The 17,079-nt window shown below is 39.1% G+C and overlaps 1 protein-coding gene across 1 annotated transcript in view; it reads right to left on the bottom strand.

Annotated features, from left to right (window-relative positions):
• Nucleotides 1-16,824, bottom strand: part of GRB14 (growth factor receptor bound protein 14) — a 116,268-nt gene extending 99,444 nt beyond the window's left edge. The window contains exons 1-2 of the mRNA XM_047085629.1: nt 16,634-16,824; nt 15,220-15,352 (exon numbers count right to left, since the gene is read on the bottom strand). Of these exons, the coding sequence (XP_046941585.1) occupies nt 15,220-15,352; nt 16,634-16,824 (324 nt within the window). The remainder of the gene's footprint in view (nt 1-15,219; nt 15,353-16,633) is intronic.
• Nucleotides 16,825-17,079: the final 255 nt, after the last annotated feature.

The raw sequence follows: 17,079 nt of genomic DNA, 5'->3' as shown, positions 1-17,079 counted from the left end.
GCTCACAATAAAGTAAGTTAGAGAAAAGAAAATGTTTTTAAGAAAATCATACGTAAAAGAAAATACATTTGGGGCGCCTGGGTGGCTCAGTCGGTTAAGCGTCCGACTTCAGCTCAGGTCACGATCTCGCGGTCCGTGAGTTCGAGCCCTGCATCGGGCTCTGGGCTGATGACTCAGAGCCTGGAGCCTGCTTCCGATTCTGTGTCTCCCTCTCTCTCTGTCCCTCCCCCATTCATGCTCTGTCTCTCTCTGTCTCAAAAATAAATAAATGTTAAAAAAAAAATTTTTTTTTAAAAAAGAAAATACATTTGTAGTATTGTATTATATTTATCAAAAAAAAAAAAAAAAAAAAGCCTGGGTGGCTCAGTCAGTTAAGCATCTGTCTTCAGCTCAGGTCATTCATGATCTCACAGTTTGTGAGTTTGAGCCCCATGTCGGGCTCTGTGTTGACAGCTCAGGGCCTGGAGCCTGCTTCAGATTCTGTGTCTCCCTCTCTCTCTGCCTCTCCCCTGCTCGTGCTCTGTCTCTCTCTCTCTCAAAAATAAAAATAAACATTAAAAAAAAAAAATCCTTGGGTAAGTTGGACCCACACGGTTCAAACCCATGTTGTTCAAGAGTAGACTGTATATATACCAAACACAAAGACTAGTACAAAGAAGACACTCAATAAATATTGGTTGAATGGTTTAGCAACATGTTAAGAAAACTCAAAGTATTGACTAATCCACTAGTATCCTTGAGGGCAGGTTAACGTGGCAAGTTTCATTGTTCATTCTCGAATGAAGATATTAATGTCATCTATTCCGATGTGATATGAAGCAAAGCTGAGAGGGACAATTACTGTAATAAAAGAACACAATTCGATAATATCTTGACATGTTGGGATAATGGATCAAAATTAAGAATTAAATAGGGAAAGGTAAAATCCTACAAAAAATAAAACAATTAAATTTTATTCTAACAAATTATATACAACTTTGGTTTACCTGTAGTTCATAAGAGGGCATTTGTATAGGGATTTTACTGATCACCAGCAAAATAAACTTATCATCATTAAAAATGCTCAAGGAGACTATATGAATGATCATCTATCAGATATTTTAGAAATGAATCCTACTTTGGGTAAAAGTGCCATCCGAACCATCTATTCATTCAAGTATTTACAGTGGACCTATGATGTGGCAGGCGCGATGCTGAGGTCTGGAAATGCGCTGATGTCCAAGGCAGACTTGGCTCTTGCTGCCACTAGAGAAGCTTCCTGGAGAGCAGAACACTGATAAGTAAACAGACTGATAATGCAACAGAACTGACCTGGGAGATTTTCTCAAAGCAGGGCACCTAACACAGAATAAAGTCAAGAGTTGTTTTTCCAAGAGGACTTTGTAACCAATCAGATGAGGAGAGGAATAGTGAGGGGACTAAGAACTAAGATTTTTGACTTCTAGTATGAGTAGACTATGCCACTCCCAATGAAGGAAGACACAGAAGGAACATGTTGAAGAGGAAAAGTATTAATTCAGTTTGGAATATGCAAAGTTTGAGATGTCGATAGACTGTATAACTTAAGATATCCAGCAGACAGTCCAGGATAAATAGTCTGGATTTATATGTATATATTGCAGTTGAGGCCATGGGAGGAGATGAGATTACCCAAGCAATAAAATGAAACTAAGAAGAAAACAAAAAGTTCTAGGTTAAAACCTGAAGGAAACCAACACTGAGATCCTACGACAGAGGCCTATAAAAGGTAGAAGTCAAGAAAATTTACAAGAAGTGAAGAGTAGTTAAAAATGCCCCAAACTGCTGGGATATCAAAAAAAGCACTAACGAAGGTCTTCAGAATAGGGTGGTCTTCAGAGACTTCAGTGAGAGCCACTTCCTGCCAAGCTGCCGGAAAGTACAATAGAAAACACACTCAAATGTTTAACAACCCAATCTCCTCAATATTCATGGTACAGGTACCAATGAAATCAGAGAAGCTTTAGGGAGAAAGCAGTTTGGTTAGAGAAGTGCTGGGAAGGAAAAGACAGTTGATAACCAAACCTCCTGAGGATTACAAAAAGTCACTTCCCACAACAACTGAAAACAACATTAGTGTTTTTCAAATTTTTCCACCAGAACCACTGAAGGTGCAAAAGAAAGCAACTTACACAGCCCTTGCCATCTCTGGGTAGGCAATGACGCTGAGGTATTAACTTTGTTCTTAAAAATTCACATAAATTGTGCATTCTGCTCATAAAAACAGGAGGGTTGATTTTAATATAAGAATATTTCCCCCTATTTTCAATTAAAATGATCGTTCCAAAAAGGTGTTCCATGTTTATCATGCAACTTCCCATATGGCCCTCCCACAGTCCTCACACACCCCATATGCATACACGCATCATATACTCCCACTTTGAGAAATATGGAGGAGGTGCTTCATTCCACAAGAGTGACATCCTATGGAAATCTCTGCAGAAAGCATCTGCCAGAGACCAAGTCCCATGAACTGCTACAAGACCTGTAAACACTTCTTCCTTTCATTTTTCTTAAAAATACCCTCTTCAACCTTCAAAGTATGTTTCAGACATCCTGGAATTTGATGGCTACAACAATGTTGAAGGGACTTGAATAATACATCCTCTTCATCTTCCTTAACCAATGAGTCATTTATCAAGTACCCTGTACATGGAGGTTGACCCAATGCCTTCAAATATTTAGTCACTTTTCTCTAAACCTTTCCCATATATTTCCCAAGGTGCAGACATGGTTTTGTAAAGAGGCCCTTATGCTTTTGGGACAAAGACAGGTTCAGCCTAAATGAGGTCATTAAAACAAAACATCAAGTTCCCAGTGCCCTGAGATTCCAAGCCAATGACCTACAGAGTGTTCCAGCTGATCTTAATTTCCCTGGCACAGCACAGTAAGAGTACTGTAATATAATGCAAAATGTCTCTAAAGAGAAACTAGATACTGGCTCAAGTCTTGCCAATACACAGTTAAATAATACCAAAGTGCTCCTTTCATCTGAATACTGGGCTTCACACACATATGTCACCCTTCCCAAGAATGAAAGTAATCTTCCACTATGAATGTGGGTTGATTGAAAAGCTTTTACTGGACTCAGCCCCATAAAGTATACGTGCTTTTTAACTGGCGCACATGGGCTGGTTGAGACTGAAAACGCTCACAAGGGGACCAAACAGACAAAGAACAGAACTTATTCTGAGCACGGGTAATCCAAATTTAGAATGTGCTAAGAGTGGTAAATCAATACTCAAACGTTTATCCTGATTCAGACCTTGTTAACATCTAACAATATCGGACCCCTCCCAGTTACAAAAGTTCACTTTTCTAAGTTTCCTTGCAAATTCTTTATCCATTATATTAAAGTATTAATACGTTCCCAAATATTCCCTCATTCCTTCACTTAATAATAACCACCTCTTCTGTGTCTTCCCCATTCATTAATTCATGAATTTATTCTTTGACCCAGCAAAATTTATTGAAGGCCTATTAAGTGCCAGGCATTGTTCTATCTGCTGGAGACGGAATACATAAAATGAAGTCTCTTACAGGGACTTGTTCTAGTGGGAAAAGACAGAGAATAAACACATATATGTGTGAACATATAAAATGCCAGATGCTAAGTTCCAGAGAGAAAAAGTAACTTGGGTAAGGAAGAAAAGACAGTGCAGATGTGGTAGAAAGCAATGTCAATCTTTGAATTTCATCTGAGCTAAAAATTCATTCTTTTTTAATGTTTATTTTATTTTTGAGAGACAGAGTGTGAGCGGGGGAGGGGCAGAGAGAGAGGGACACAGAATCTGAAACAGGCTCCACGTTCTTAGGTGTCAGCACAGAGCCTGACACGGGACTCAAACCCATGAACAGTGAGATCATGACCTGAGCCAAAGTCAGATGCTCAACCAACTGAGCCACCCTGGGGCCCCTAAAATTCATTTTTAATGATACATCATCCAATAAATCAATTAGGACTTTTATAATGTAACTGAAAACAATGAATTGAAAACTATCAGACTTGAAAAAGATTCATTATTAATCAGATTCATTCCCTTTCTCAATTTCTAAATAGTTTATCAATCAATGAGATTTCCCAAGATTAATGATATGTTACTTTCTCACTTAAATTGTTAAAACTAATATACTCAGAAAAATTTGGGGGGAAAGTGCTAATTTTATTACACCTTGGCCAATCAAACATAACAGTGAGGCTTTTGCATGACTTCTTTCCAGTTTTTTAAATAAAAATGCCATTATCTTATAATGTGCTTTAAATACATTTTCATCAAAAGTTTAGGGCTGTAAATTTAGTTTATTCAATTTAAGGAAAATGTCAACCATATAATTGGAAAAGATAGTCGTCACTCTCAAATCAGTCAGCCAAATCAGACTTATATTCTATCAGATAAAATCCAACTTTTTTTTTCAACTCAAATAAAGGTATCAATATGCATTCTGAGAAAAAAAATATTAAAAAAACACTGAAAATTAATTGTAGATTATATCTTATAAAAGAAATAGCTGAATACAGTCAAAATTAAAATTTAGAACTAAGAGCTCTAAGTGTATGATAAAGTGCTAAGAACATGGAATTCTCTGGTAATTGTGTTAAGTGTACATTCTACCTTTTTAGCTTTGGGATGTAATTAAATAAAAACAGGTATAAAATTAGCAATAGCTCCATTAATTGTAATATTCATCATGATAAATATTTCTTATGATTTTAATGAAAACAAATGATGTATATACACTAAAAAATTAGTCTAACAGCCAGTATATTTGTTATTAAAAGAAAGTGGAAAATATTCAAGTATTTTATGATAGAGGCACCTGTGTGGCTCAGTTGGGTGAGGGACCAACTCTTGGTTTTGGTTCGTGATCTCTCACCATGTGTGGGATCAAGCGCAAAGCCTGCTTGGGATTCTCTCTCTCTCTCTCTCTCTCTCTCTCTCAAAATAAATAAACTTTTTAAAAAAATCCTTGAAAATAAAAAAGTGAAAATTGTTATCAGTCCCATCACACAATCATATATATATCTGAATTCAGAACATTTCACCACTACCCCAATTCCTCATTTCCCACCATGTCTCTCCTTAACAGAAATTGATTTAAGACACAAAAAGACAGGAGCTCTTTCTGATTTGTGGTGCTTTGATTAATCATTAAAGGAAGCTTTCCCTATGTGTGATGCCCTGGAGGTTTACATGCCCCAGGATAATACACCAGGTGAAAATGTTATTATGAACACAGGTGGGTTCTCAGAAAGGTAAGTTTTAAGAAGTACATATGGAAGATGAGGATCCAGTAACTAATTCTCTTAACTCTATGAGTTTGCACATCCCTTGGTAAATTTTATACATTCAAGGGGTACATGTCTCTGCATTTCTACATCATGAGCACTGGCCCAAGTCATCCACCAGTGATATAAATGTTAATAATTAAAACATCTGCTAATACCTACTACCCCTTGTTCTGACAGACTCATATTATAAGCCAAATTGGTATTTCCACTTAATTTTTTCTAACGTGGGCATTTTTAACACACAGTAAGCTGGAAGAAAGTATACTGCAATCCACCAAATACTTTTTACTTACAATCTCATTAAATAAGAATAATGTACCAAATCAGAAATATATCCATAAATTTTGTTACATATGACCAAAATTTCCTATGTGTAACTATTAATAGAATTAGAAAATTTTTAAAATTTGATGAAGAGGAGGAAGATAATCGATCACCACTACAATAAATACGTCAAATACAATTTGTTAAAATTTATTTGAACTATTTGTCTTTAATAATCCATTTACTCATTGTTCTTTTAATGAAAGAACCCAAGAACTAGGAATGTAAGATATTCCATCTGGAAGGAAAAACAATAAATAATTAGACCAAATAGATAAATGCAACAATTCATATTATGTTAAGTAAAGCCAATGAAATGCACTGGAAAATGTGGTGGCGTGGTGGGGGAAAATAAAATAAAAAAACAGTGTGAAGGAACACTTTAGATAGTCCAGTCAAAAAGGCCTCCTTGATAAGTCATTTTATATTGAGACCTACCTAAAGAATAAAGAGGAGTCAGCTATGTAAAGAGCCAGGAAGAGAGGTTCCAAGCAGATAAAAACAGTAAGGCCAAAGACTCTGAGGTAGAATAAAAGATGCCATATTCCCAAACAGGTAGGAAGGCCCCTGTGCCGTGGCCGCAATATAATCAACAAAATGTAGAATGCAGATGAGATTTAAGAGGTAGACAGAAGTCAAATCATGTAGAATCCTGTAGGCCAAGGTACAAAATTGAATTTCATGCTAATCTATCACAAAGTTTTCAATCAGGCAGTGACATGATGTGATCTACATTTTTTTGAGAGAGAGTGAGAGAGAGAGAAAGAGAGCGTGCAGAGGAGGGGGCAGAAGGGGTGGGGGAGTAGGAGAGGGAGAGAGAGACCTAAGCAAACTCCATACTCAGCGTGGAGCCTGACACGGGACTCAATTCTACAACCCTGGCATCATGACCTGAACCAAAATCAAGAGTCAGACGTTAACCAACTGAGCCACCCAGGTGCCCCAGTGTGATCCACATTTCTAAGAGATCACTTCTAACAAACGTATGAAGAATGTACCCAGATAGACTAAAATAGAAGCACAAAGGCCATTTATGAGCCTCCAGTATGTGAGAAGACAGTGGCTGAAGCTGGGATGGCAACAGTGAAGATGGAAAGAAGTTCATGGATTCAAGTATATTTTGGGAAATATGTAGCAGTACTTGACATAAGACCAGAAAGAGGTCTCCTTGATTTTGGCTTGAGCAACCAAATGGATTACTTGAGGGAGGAGCAAGAGGAACCTGGAGAAGGACTTAAAGGTTATGACCACCTCAACCCTTCAAGCCAAGCAGAACCAGGTACATTGGACCTATGCCACCCTCAAATGTTTCGCATCTCATTTCATATCCTTATTTCTAAGTTTCAATATAACTTCACCACCTAACTTGGAGCCTCTCAGATATGGCCCCTTCTGACTCTGTTTCTACTATTTGGAGCTTGACTTTGACGTGCAATTTCCAGTTTAGCTAGCCCCTCCTGCCCCTATCATTTCTATAAAGGTGGCTCCTGTGCTCCTTGTCCCATGACACCCAATGTGCTCTATATCACAGGAGGTGTGGTGACCATGTGGGAAGATCTGAACAAAGGCTGACGGGAAACTTCTGGGGCCAGTGGGACCAAAGGAACCTCCTAAGACTCCTGTATCTACTACAAGGAGTCATCCTGTACTTTAAGAGCCACCAGAATCATTTGCTCTAGGAATAGAATAAAAGGGTAGCACTCACAAAGCCCAGAAAGTATGGGCAAGAGGCTTATATCACATCACTGAGCAGCAGCAGGATATTATTAAAAACTAGGTTTGCAGGTTTCTGGTCCAATATTTTTAATCATGTCATACTGTCTCCTATCTTTCCACAGAAACAATATTAAAAATGGCACCCAGGATGCTGTAAATGTACCATACTTTGGAACTATTATGGGTTAAAAATTGTTACTGACTCCCTAAAAACCTCACCACCACATGTAACATTACATCTACAGACAAATATATGTGAATAAACAGCCCACTTATAAATGAGCTTTTGGAATAGGTACATGCATTGGTAAACTAGTTAAGAATATTAAGCCTCCCAGGGCACCTGCCTGCTCAGTTGGTAGAGCATGCAACTCATGATCTTGGGGTTTAAGTTTGAGCCCCACATTGGGTGTAGCGATTACTTCAAAATAAAATCTTTAAAAAAAAAGAATACTAATATTCCTATTTATGTTTATTTTCTCTGTGGCTTTGAAAAAATGCTAAATGAGTGGAGCCAAAGGGAAGGAAAAGAAGTAAAAGATGCTCTCCCTATATCAGTTCTCCTACTTCTCTCCTAAATTGATTCTGAAAGGCTCCCTTGCCTTGGTAAAGACTTGTGGCCATTTCCAGGTTCTCCACTGAGCTATCCCTTAAACGGAGTGCCAAAAGGACAATGCCCAAGTCTGCCTATCCCTGCTCAAATACACATCAGTGTATTCTTACACAATGGAATTTCTCACTTTTCTATATAAGCTGACATGTTTAAAAGCAACATCCACAAGACTGCAGAAAGCTTTTTTATATTAATTAAGATCCACATTTATATTGAACCATGAATGGCTCCAATTTTCCTTCTGTTGACAGAACATAATATATACCCCTAGGGAAAAATAAACCAGAAGCTGAGCTTTCAGAGAAGTGAAAAATAAGACCCATATTGCAGATAAAGGTTGGATTGCAAATGTACCCTGCAATTTCACCAAAAATTAGAGGCAACCTTCAAACTGGAAATAAAACCTTGACAAGCAGATCTGCTAGGAGATTTAAGTTTTAAAATAGGAAGAGACAGCTGTCTTCTGTTATAAATGAAAGTAACTAGCATGAAGTAGGGAGAATCCTGTGTCGGTAGCTCCTGTCATCAGAGGCTAAAATGCAAGCACAAGACAATGGCCAAGCAAGATAAGCATAACTCAAGGGTGGCATGAACTGAAACCACGGTCAAGTAAATATGCTTCAACTGAATTAAGTGAACTGAAGGAAAGAAGCAGACACTGTAAATTGTCTAGGTCAGTTAGCCAAATGAACTGGTAAATCACCATATATCATAAGGATATAGTAAGAATTTGATTTTGTGTCCACTGTTTTTTTGTTTGAGGTCTTGTTTTCCCTGGGGCACTAGCTGTCCACTGTTTTTCTCCCACCTTCATATGCCATACCCATTGAAGCTGGACTTCTTGCCCACAAAACTGTTCCCACAAACTGCTGAGCAGTGGTCCACGTTCTTGTGTCCCTTTGGCCACAGCTGACTGAATAAAGAGCTGGGCACACTGGGCTAACAACTTTCTCCAGATGTAGACTCCAGTCACTTACCAAGTGCTAAACCACAAATGGGAGGAAAGATTTATTCCAAAGAGATGGCCATTTGGGGCCATGTGCACTGATGTGCCATCAAGACAAGCAAGATTGCAGAGAAATGTGAGAGGAAATGGACATAGAAGAAGCAGAGGTTATGTGCTGTATTTGTGGAAGAACAGAAGAGAGAGAATGGAGAAAGTGTCTGCCTTGATTTTTGCTGACTTTCTACTCCCCGATTCTGATCTCTCATGAGATCAGTGAACTTTTGGCCTGCAGATACTATAACATAACCTTTCAGGCTAGTTCATGTGAGGCTGTTTCCTCCAAACAATCAATACCTGGATAAAATAACAACTAAAGTCCATTTGTAATATTCCTACTTTTTCTCAACTAAATGAAATTGTCCACAATTTTGAAAGGTCAGATTGCCCGACAGTCTAAAAGTGACAGGGAATAAGAATACCCGTGATTTTCCAAATATATGTCAAAGAGAAGAAAAAAAAAGTCAAATCCTTATGTCCTTCACCAGGACATTATTATTCAGTGGGTTTTATAAAAGGCCTGAGTATCAACATTTTTAACAAGCATCCCTGCTGATTCTGAGGAAGGTGGTCCAGTGACTACCCTTTGAGAAGCACTGCTCTAAAGCCTGCTTCAGATTTGCTACAAAGATCTGTGTACTTTCAAATTCCTCCCAAGAAAAATGATATTCATCAAGTGCCAACATTCAGAAGTAGCAAATTGCTGTTGGAAAGACATATTTGCTTGAAACCCTAATAGGAGCAAGTATTGTTTCTATTATTTTTTTCTGCATATAGAAGATATTTGCATTTCATTTCACATTAAATGGGATTTTGTAAAATGGCCTGGGGGTACCTAAATACGACTTATGATGCTGTTTCCATCTGAAAATGAATTTAAATTTCCAAAGAGCTAATTTAAGGACTTTTGAAATATAACCAGTTTATAATTTGGAGATTTCATGTGTCATTCCAACTGAGACAATTAGATTATGAATGGTTTTAAATGATACCAAGGAATTATTGTTATTTTTGTTAGCGAATAATGGCATTTTGATTATATAGAAAATGTACTTTTCAGAGATGCATACAAAACTAGGTGGGGATTCAATGAGAGGATGTTCCGGATTTATAACAAAGACGATAAAAAATTCAAAAAGAAATAGATGAAGTAAATGAAGCAAAATCTTTATAATTACTGAACGTGGAAAATGGGAATATGAGAGTATAACTTATTGTTCTCTACTTCCATGAATATTGGAGAAATGAGTATAGAAGAGTGTGGTTAATACAGCAGCCACACCAAGATTCCTACAGAACTATGCAAATTGGGTTAATTACTCGCATCACAAAGGAGTGACATCAGAGACCCTATAATTTGGGGAGAGATGAACTTGTCTTTTGATAGTCCCTGATATGAGAGAGAAAAAAGAAATCAAAGGCAGAACACATGGAAAAGTAATTTCTTAATTATTTGAAAGATATTTTTTGTTTTTCTCAGATGTACAAAAAGGCTTAACTCAATACAGAATAGATCAGAAACAGTTTGGTAAGGTGCAAAAACATTCACAACCAATATTCTTTTTGATCTCCCTTTATTTCAACTGTGGGATCATGGGCAAATCATTTCTGGTTTTTGCACTTTTTAAAAAATCATAAAATGTGGATATCAGACCACTTCTTGGCACTCTTCTGTGGACTGTAAACTACATACAAAAGCTGGTTATTAGTAATACCAATAAATCCTAGTTGGTGATAAGCCAATTATTTGATCATATCAAGTAAGACAGAGAAGAAAGCTAGAGGATAAAAACACAAAGAAATAGTTATAGTTGAAGAAGGAAAAAACAAAAATCTAGGTCCTTAAATGAGTATTAACCAATGGTACCATCACCCCTGCTCTGGTATTATGAGCGATTATAACCAACAACACTGGCATGTTTATTCCTTGTGCTACTCTTATGGTCCTCGACTTCTGCGGAAATTGTGCCTTCCTAAAAAAAGACCCTTTAAGGCCTCAAGAAATGCAATTGTTGGTCGTTGCTGTGTACTGTGAGCCACACAGCATTTCTTAGCCTCAATTTACTAATCTGTCCACTAGATGATCTCAAAGTTCTCTTCCAGCTCAAACATTCCATAACACAGTTTTTCATAGGTGTCTTTTTATCTTTAAAATCTTCAGATACTTTATGTTGAATAAGTTATACTACAAAGTCCTGGGAAGCAATTAACCAGGCCTGCTACACAAGCTGAGTTTGAGCAGAAAAATTACCTGACAGTAGACAAACCCAAGACAAGAACTAATTTTTCTGTAAGGGCTAATGATCTCTTATTATTTCCCTTTCTACAAACAGTAAGTGCTAAGGGATGATTTCCTGGTAAATTTCAATCAGAAATAGAAGAGGGCGCCTGGGTGGCTCAGTCAGTTAAGCCTCTGACACTTGATTTAGGCCAAGGTCATGATCTCACGGTTCAGGGGATCCAGCTCCACGTCAGGCTCTGTACTGACAGCACGGAACTTGTTTGGGATTCTCACTCCCTCTCTCTCTGCCCCTCCCCCACTCATGTACACATGTGTGTGCGTGCATGCTCTCTCTCTCTCAAAATAAATAAATACACAGGGGCGCCTGGGTGGCTCAGTCGGTTGAGCGTCTGACTTCGGCTCAGGTCATGATCTCATAGCTCATGAGTTCAAGTCCCGCATCGGGCTCTGTGCTGACAGCTCAGAGCCTGGAGCCTGATTCAGATTCTGTGTCTGCCTCTCTCTCTCTGCCTCTCCCCCGCTCATGCTCACTCTCTCTCTCTCCCAAAAATAAATAAATGTTTAAAAAAATTAATAAATAAATAAGTATACATTAAAAAAAGAAATAGAAGAAAAAGAGAAATTTAAACCATAAGTTAAGTCACTTTTAATATAAAGTTTAAATTACAAGTAATTTTTCTGGACTATGTATATAAAGGAATCTGCTTTATTGATAAACACAAGGAAATATGCCCAGGCAATATATCTGAACAGCATTATAAAAAGAAGCAGAGAGAATAAAGAATCCATATTCTATCTCATTCCAGCTCTTATTTTACAATAAAAATACCGAAAGCCTACAGTATTGTATACTTTGAGACATTTTATTATCAAACACAGATAAAGCATATCCTATTTGGGCTTCAATACACTTTATCACTTATGCATTAGGTAGGTGTCTCAAATTGTTAAAAAAAAAAGTATATATATATATAGATATATATATATATATATACACACACACACATATATATATGTGTATATATATAGTGTGTAAAATGATTTTTGACTCTGGTTTTGAAAGACCACATGAAATTTAACATTTCTAGTCTAGATTCTTTCAAACTTTCTGGTCAATTATTCGTAAGTAACAAGCGCAATCCTTCACTTTTTCTACAGGGAGAAAAGAATTGCTAAAATGACTGGCAAGGGTAAGCCAAACAAATGAAAGAGAAAATATTAAGAGAAGAGACCCAGGGCTCCTGCAATGTGTCAACCGTAAATAACAGTCAATGGAAACCTACCACATCCAGTCATTTACATCATCTCAAGTGAAGGTCAGAGATAATCGGGCCAGAAATACCATCTAGTAAAAGGGTAATCTGTGTCACAAAGATATTGAGCTTGGGGAATTACTGACATAGAGTCATCTGTTCCCAAAGCAACACTCAGTCCAAAGAACTGAGCATATACAAAGGAATAAAAACAAAGGATCCGTTCTAAATGCAAAGCGTAGGTGGAAAACATAAAAGAATGTAAAAAGAAACCTTCCTCTTCCCCAACTTTGGGACATCCTTCTCTTCAGAGAGATCCCAACCCTTGAGCAAAGGAAGAGATCAGCATGCTGGGCCCTTCTCAGGTGGGAACACCTCTCTGGGACTGGTCTCCAGGAGTCGGGCCAGAACGCTCTGTTCATGAAACAGCACAGCTGTCTGTGTGGGTGCAGTGCTCTCTCAGAAGGTCACTGTGGAAACAGGACACAAGGCCAGAGCAGGAAACCAGCCGGAGTCAATAGTAACATAGCACCCTTTTCCCATTTTGCGATTTGCTAAACCTGATCCAAAAAAATGTTGTCATTCACCAAGACAAGATGTCTTACCCTACAATGATAACTGCATACACTTAGGGCACACCCTGACCTGACCCTAACACCTGTACCCATGCTCTCTTTTTTTTCTCCCTCTATTAATATATTTTCTCTTTATTCAAAACAAACCTTGCCCCATCGACATCTCTCAGACACAGGCATTCTCCCAGCATTAATTCTCAAAATTAAAGTGAGAGTAAGCCCAGACCTCTCCCTCTCTATTCCCCTTCTTCTGTTCAACTCCAAAGTCATAACCCAACCTCAAATCCAAGCCCCATCATGGTAAACACCCTTTGCATGACATTTTTGCTTAGCTCAGTCCCCCAGGGCCTAGATTGGTGCAAGAAACACAGAGGGCCCTCTATTAATAGGGAAATAACCTATCAAATTCCCTAGCTAACTATTATGTCACCATCGGGCGTTTCCTTTTCCCATTCTGGATCCCACAGGCAATCCAGAATCAATTTTTCCACCATCATGACACACGGTCAAATCTATCACCCATCTTCCCATCTTATATCCTGACCTGAAAGCCAAGCTCTTAAAAGGCCCAGATATTTCCGGGGGGGGGGGGCTGTTTTTCTCTTGGGCTCTGACTTTAAAACTCATCCTGATAATAAAGCTCTCGAGAATCTCCTCCTTGTTCATCTTCTCATCCAAAGTCACAGTCCCGCCCACTTAAGGACTTGCCTCCCCCATCAAAGTCTCTAATTGAGAACATACCTCTGCTCCGGGAATATTTACTCCCACTTTCTCCAGTCCTTTTCCAAAAAGCACATGCACCAATTAAACTTCAAACCGCCCCCATCAAAAAAAAATTATATATATATATATATATATATATATATATATATATATATATATGCCTTGTTATACCAGACTTCCATCAAAACCCAACAGTCCATGGAATGCTTCCCTACTGTCTCTATTATCGCTTTATGTTATCAAGAACTCATCTATTTCCTAGGGTATTTCCTTCACTCCTAAAACTGTAAACATACATTACTGAACCCATCACAGGAAGTAAAAGTCAGAAAAAAAGGTAAGAGAACAATAGATGCAGGGAAATGGTCAACTGTCTTTTCTCCACTTACTATCCGTCTCCTCACTGCAAACATCTGACTGTTTAAATTTATTGCCTCTATCCCCACAAGAACAAGGTACATTTTGCCTAGTGAAGCCTCTCTTTGTTTTGCTAATTCAAAATTGGGAGGGAGTATATTAAGAAGAAACAGGATTATTCTAGGAAGCATTGATTTTTTTTTTTTTCCAAATGTATAGTCATTAAGGATCTCTCTCCATAGTTGTTTGGTCCTGGAAATCTAATTTGCCTAAGTCAGTCTCAAACTAGAAACTGAAAAGGAAAGCAAAATCATATAAAATAAAGTCCATCTTCTGGGGCACCTGGGTGGTTCAATCGGTTAAGCGACTGACTAAGGTCCAGTGTCGTTCTTGGGTTCGAGCCCTGCGTAGGGCTCTGTGCTGACAGCTCAGAGCCTAGAGCCTGCTTTGGATTCTGCATCTCCTTCTCTCTCTGCCCCTCCCCTGCTCGTGCTCTGTGTGTGTCTCTCTCTCTCAAAAATAAACAAACATTAAAATAAATAAGTAAATAAAAAAAAAAGTCCATCTTCTAATTATCACTAAGAAGTCATCATCTGCCTTCTGCACCCAGAAGCCTCCAAACTGAGGAATTCACCGGTTCACTGAGGAGTCCACACATTCACTATCCCACTCTCCTTTAGTAAGTGAGGTTGCTTGGGTTGCAAATTGGAAGATTATGGAAGGTATTAAAGAAACCAATCTGTTTCTTACCCCAATACCATTGCCTTCCTCCAATTTATGACTAAAAATTGATAATCTATTACCATATATAACTCTCCCCAGCTACCCTGTAAATAATAACAGCTCCCAGACTCTGTACTTTATATATATATTCTCTCATTTAACCCATCCTAAAAGCTCAGTAGGTAACTTTTAACATGCCCATTATATAGCTGTGAAAACTAAGGCCTTAAAGGAAAATGATGCCAAAAACTTTGTCAGCCAATAGTCATTTAAAATAGACCATACTAATCCTTTGTTAATATTACAAATTACTGAATACCTTAAAAACTGTATGGATTTAGAGCTCCTAAGATTTTTGAATTAAAAATTTTTAAATGCATACCTGTTTTTTCCTTGAATTTGCTTTGGGAAACAGGCCTGCTGACAACACAGATGTAAATGGAGAACAGCATAGCTCAGGAAAAGGGTTTGGAATAGATGGCATTTCCAGAACATCAAGATCTTTCTTTTTTCTCCTACACCAAGAGAACATAGGATGTAATTTACATAAAGCGGAATGAATGTAAAATTTAATTGCTGACAGGATTAAGAAGTTAAGGCCAACATGTACCACTCTGTGATAACACTAATATTATATAAAATGTACAGCAAAGATCTGTGATGTACTTTCTGTGGGTCAAAATAAAATATGTTAATTGATATAAATGAATTTTCTATAGTATTCCTATCGGTTTTTTTTTTTTTTGGCCTTAAAAAAAAAATTGCCAGGCATAGAAAGCCTATTTCCAGCACTTTTCATAATTTTCCTGAGGCTGAAATACTATATAATTATTGATGCAAAAACCATCCTGAGAAGTTAGACATTTTTATGCATCCATTAAATTGACCAACTCTACAAACATTTAGTGAATTCATCCCTATGCTATTTCACTAATCACTTTTGGAAGTTATGGTTTATTAATTATAGCTGTGGTTCATCTCACTTCAAATTTCATTCACAATGTTGCCCACACACAGTCTGTTGATTTTTCAAGTGCTTATAGATACTAAACCGCAAGGCAGTGTTTTTGAAGAGGTAAGTGAATAGAACTTGCTAGTATAAATGTACTCTAGTCCACTGCGGAGTAATTTTAACTTCAGTGAAGTTGAAGCACTTTGAAAATCTGGGGGGAGAAGTACCATTTAAATGTATGAATATAAAGGACTACAGATTTTTGTATTGTTGCAGTCTTTTTCTTTCCTGAAGTATGTGCAAAACTGTGAACTCTAAAGGCACTTAGTGCTGAATGCTATGGAGATTGGGAAACCTTTTAAAGCCTCTATTCTTTCCTGCTGAACAGCAAGACTGCTCAAATGTCAATCCGTGCTTTGCCTCTCCAGGGTCGCTGTAAGATTCTATGTGGGAGGTGAATTCATTTATGCTCCGATTTTTTAAACATATAAAATAAAAAGGATTAGGGGTTTGTTTGTTTGTTTGTTTGTTTTGTTTTGTTTTCAGTGCAGGGCCACGAAGAAAGGAAGTGGGGTGGCCAGCCTGGCCTCCTAGTTCACACCGATGGGCAGAGGTGAGAGAGACCAGGAGCTCTCAATGAAACGGTGATGCTATTTATAAGGCGCTGGGAGATCGCAATGTCCTGCCGAGCCGGTAGAAGCCAGCTTAAAGGGAATTGTCTTCAGAGACTTTCACAAACTTGGCCCAGCTCTGGGCACATGGCTCACCCCCTAGGACCGCCTCCTCAGCCCCTCGCCGGCTGCCAACCCAGGACACTCCCCCGCGCCCTCGGAGGGCTGCCTACCTGTCTGCAGCACAGCCGCGGGTCCCGTCCGGAGGGGGCAGGAGCGCCCGCGCTTGCAACCAGGGGGCAGGCGCCAGGTCGCGGGCGTCGCCCCTCCCCTGGGCAGCGCCGCACACCTGGGCGGTCAGCGGCGAGTCCCGGGCAGCCGCCCTACCCGCGGCGCTCTGCCCATCTTGCAGGGAAGTGGTCATTGTCGTCGGCCGGGGGTCTCGGGTGTCACGGGAGACCCGGCGCTGGGGGAGAGGGAGGCCGGGCGGCGGGAGGCGAGGCGGCTGCTTGGCAGCCCAAGCGCGCTGCAGGTGCGGTGGCCTCGCCGCCTGCGCTCCGGGCCCGGGCGGCTCAGACGCGCGGCCGAGCAGTCGGCGAGGCGGCGGGGGAGGGGAGGGGGCGGAGGAGGAGGGTGGGGAGAGGGGAGGAGCGGCCGATGGGTGGGGGCCGCAGGCGGC

This window comes from Lynx rufus, unplaced genomic scaffold (assembly GCF_022079265.1).
Source record: "Lynx rufus isolate CCGP_SWC_20201006 ecotype Redwood Valley unplaced genomic scaffold, mLynRuf1.p SCAF_2, whole genome shotgun sequence".
In the NCBI taxonomy this organism is placed as follows: Eukaryota; Metazoa; Chordata; class Mammalia; order Carnivora; family Felidae; genus Lynx; species Lynx rufus.
The sequence above is the reverse complement of the archived record's forward strand: the minus strand, read 5'-3'. Positions and strand labels throughout refer to the sequence as shown.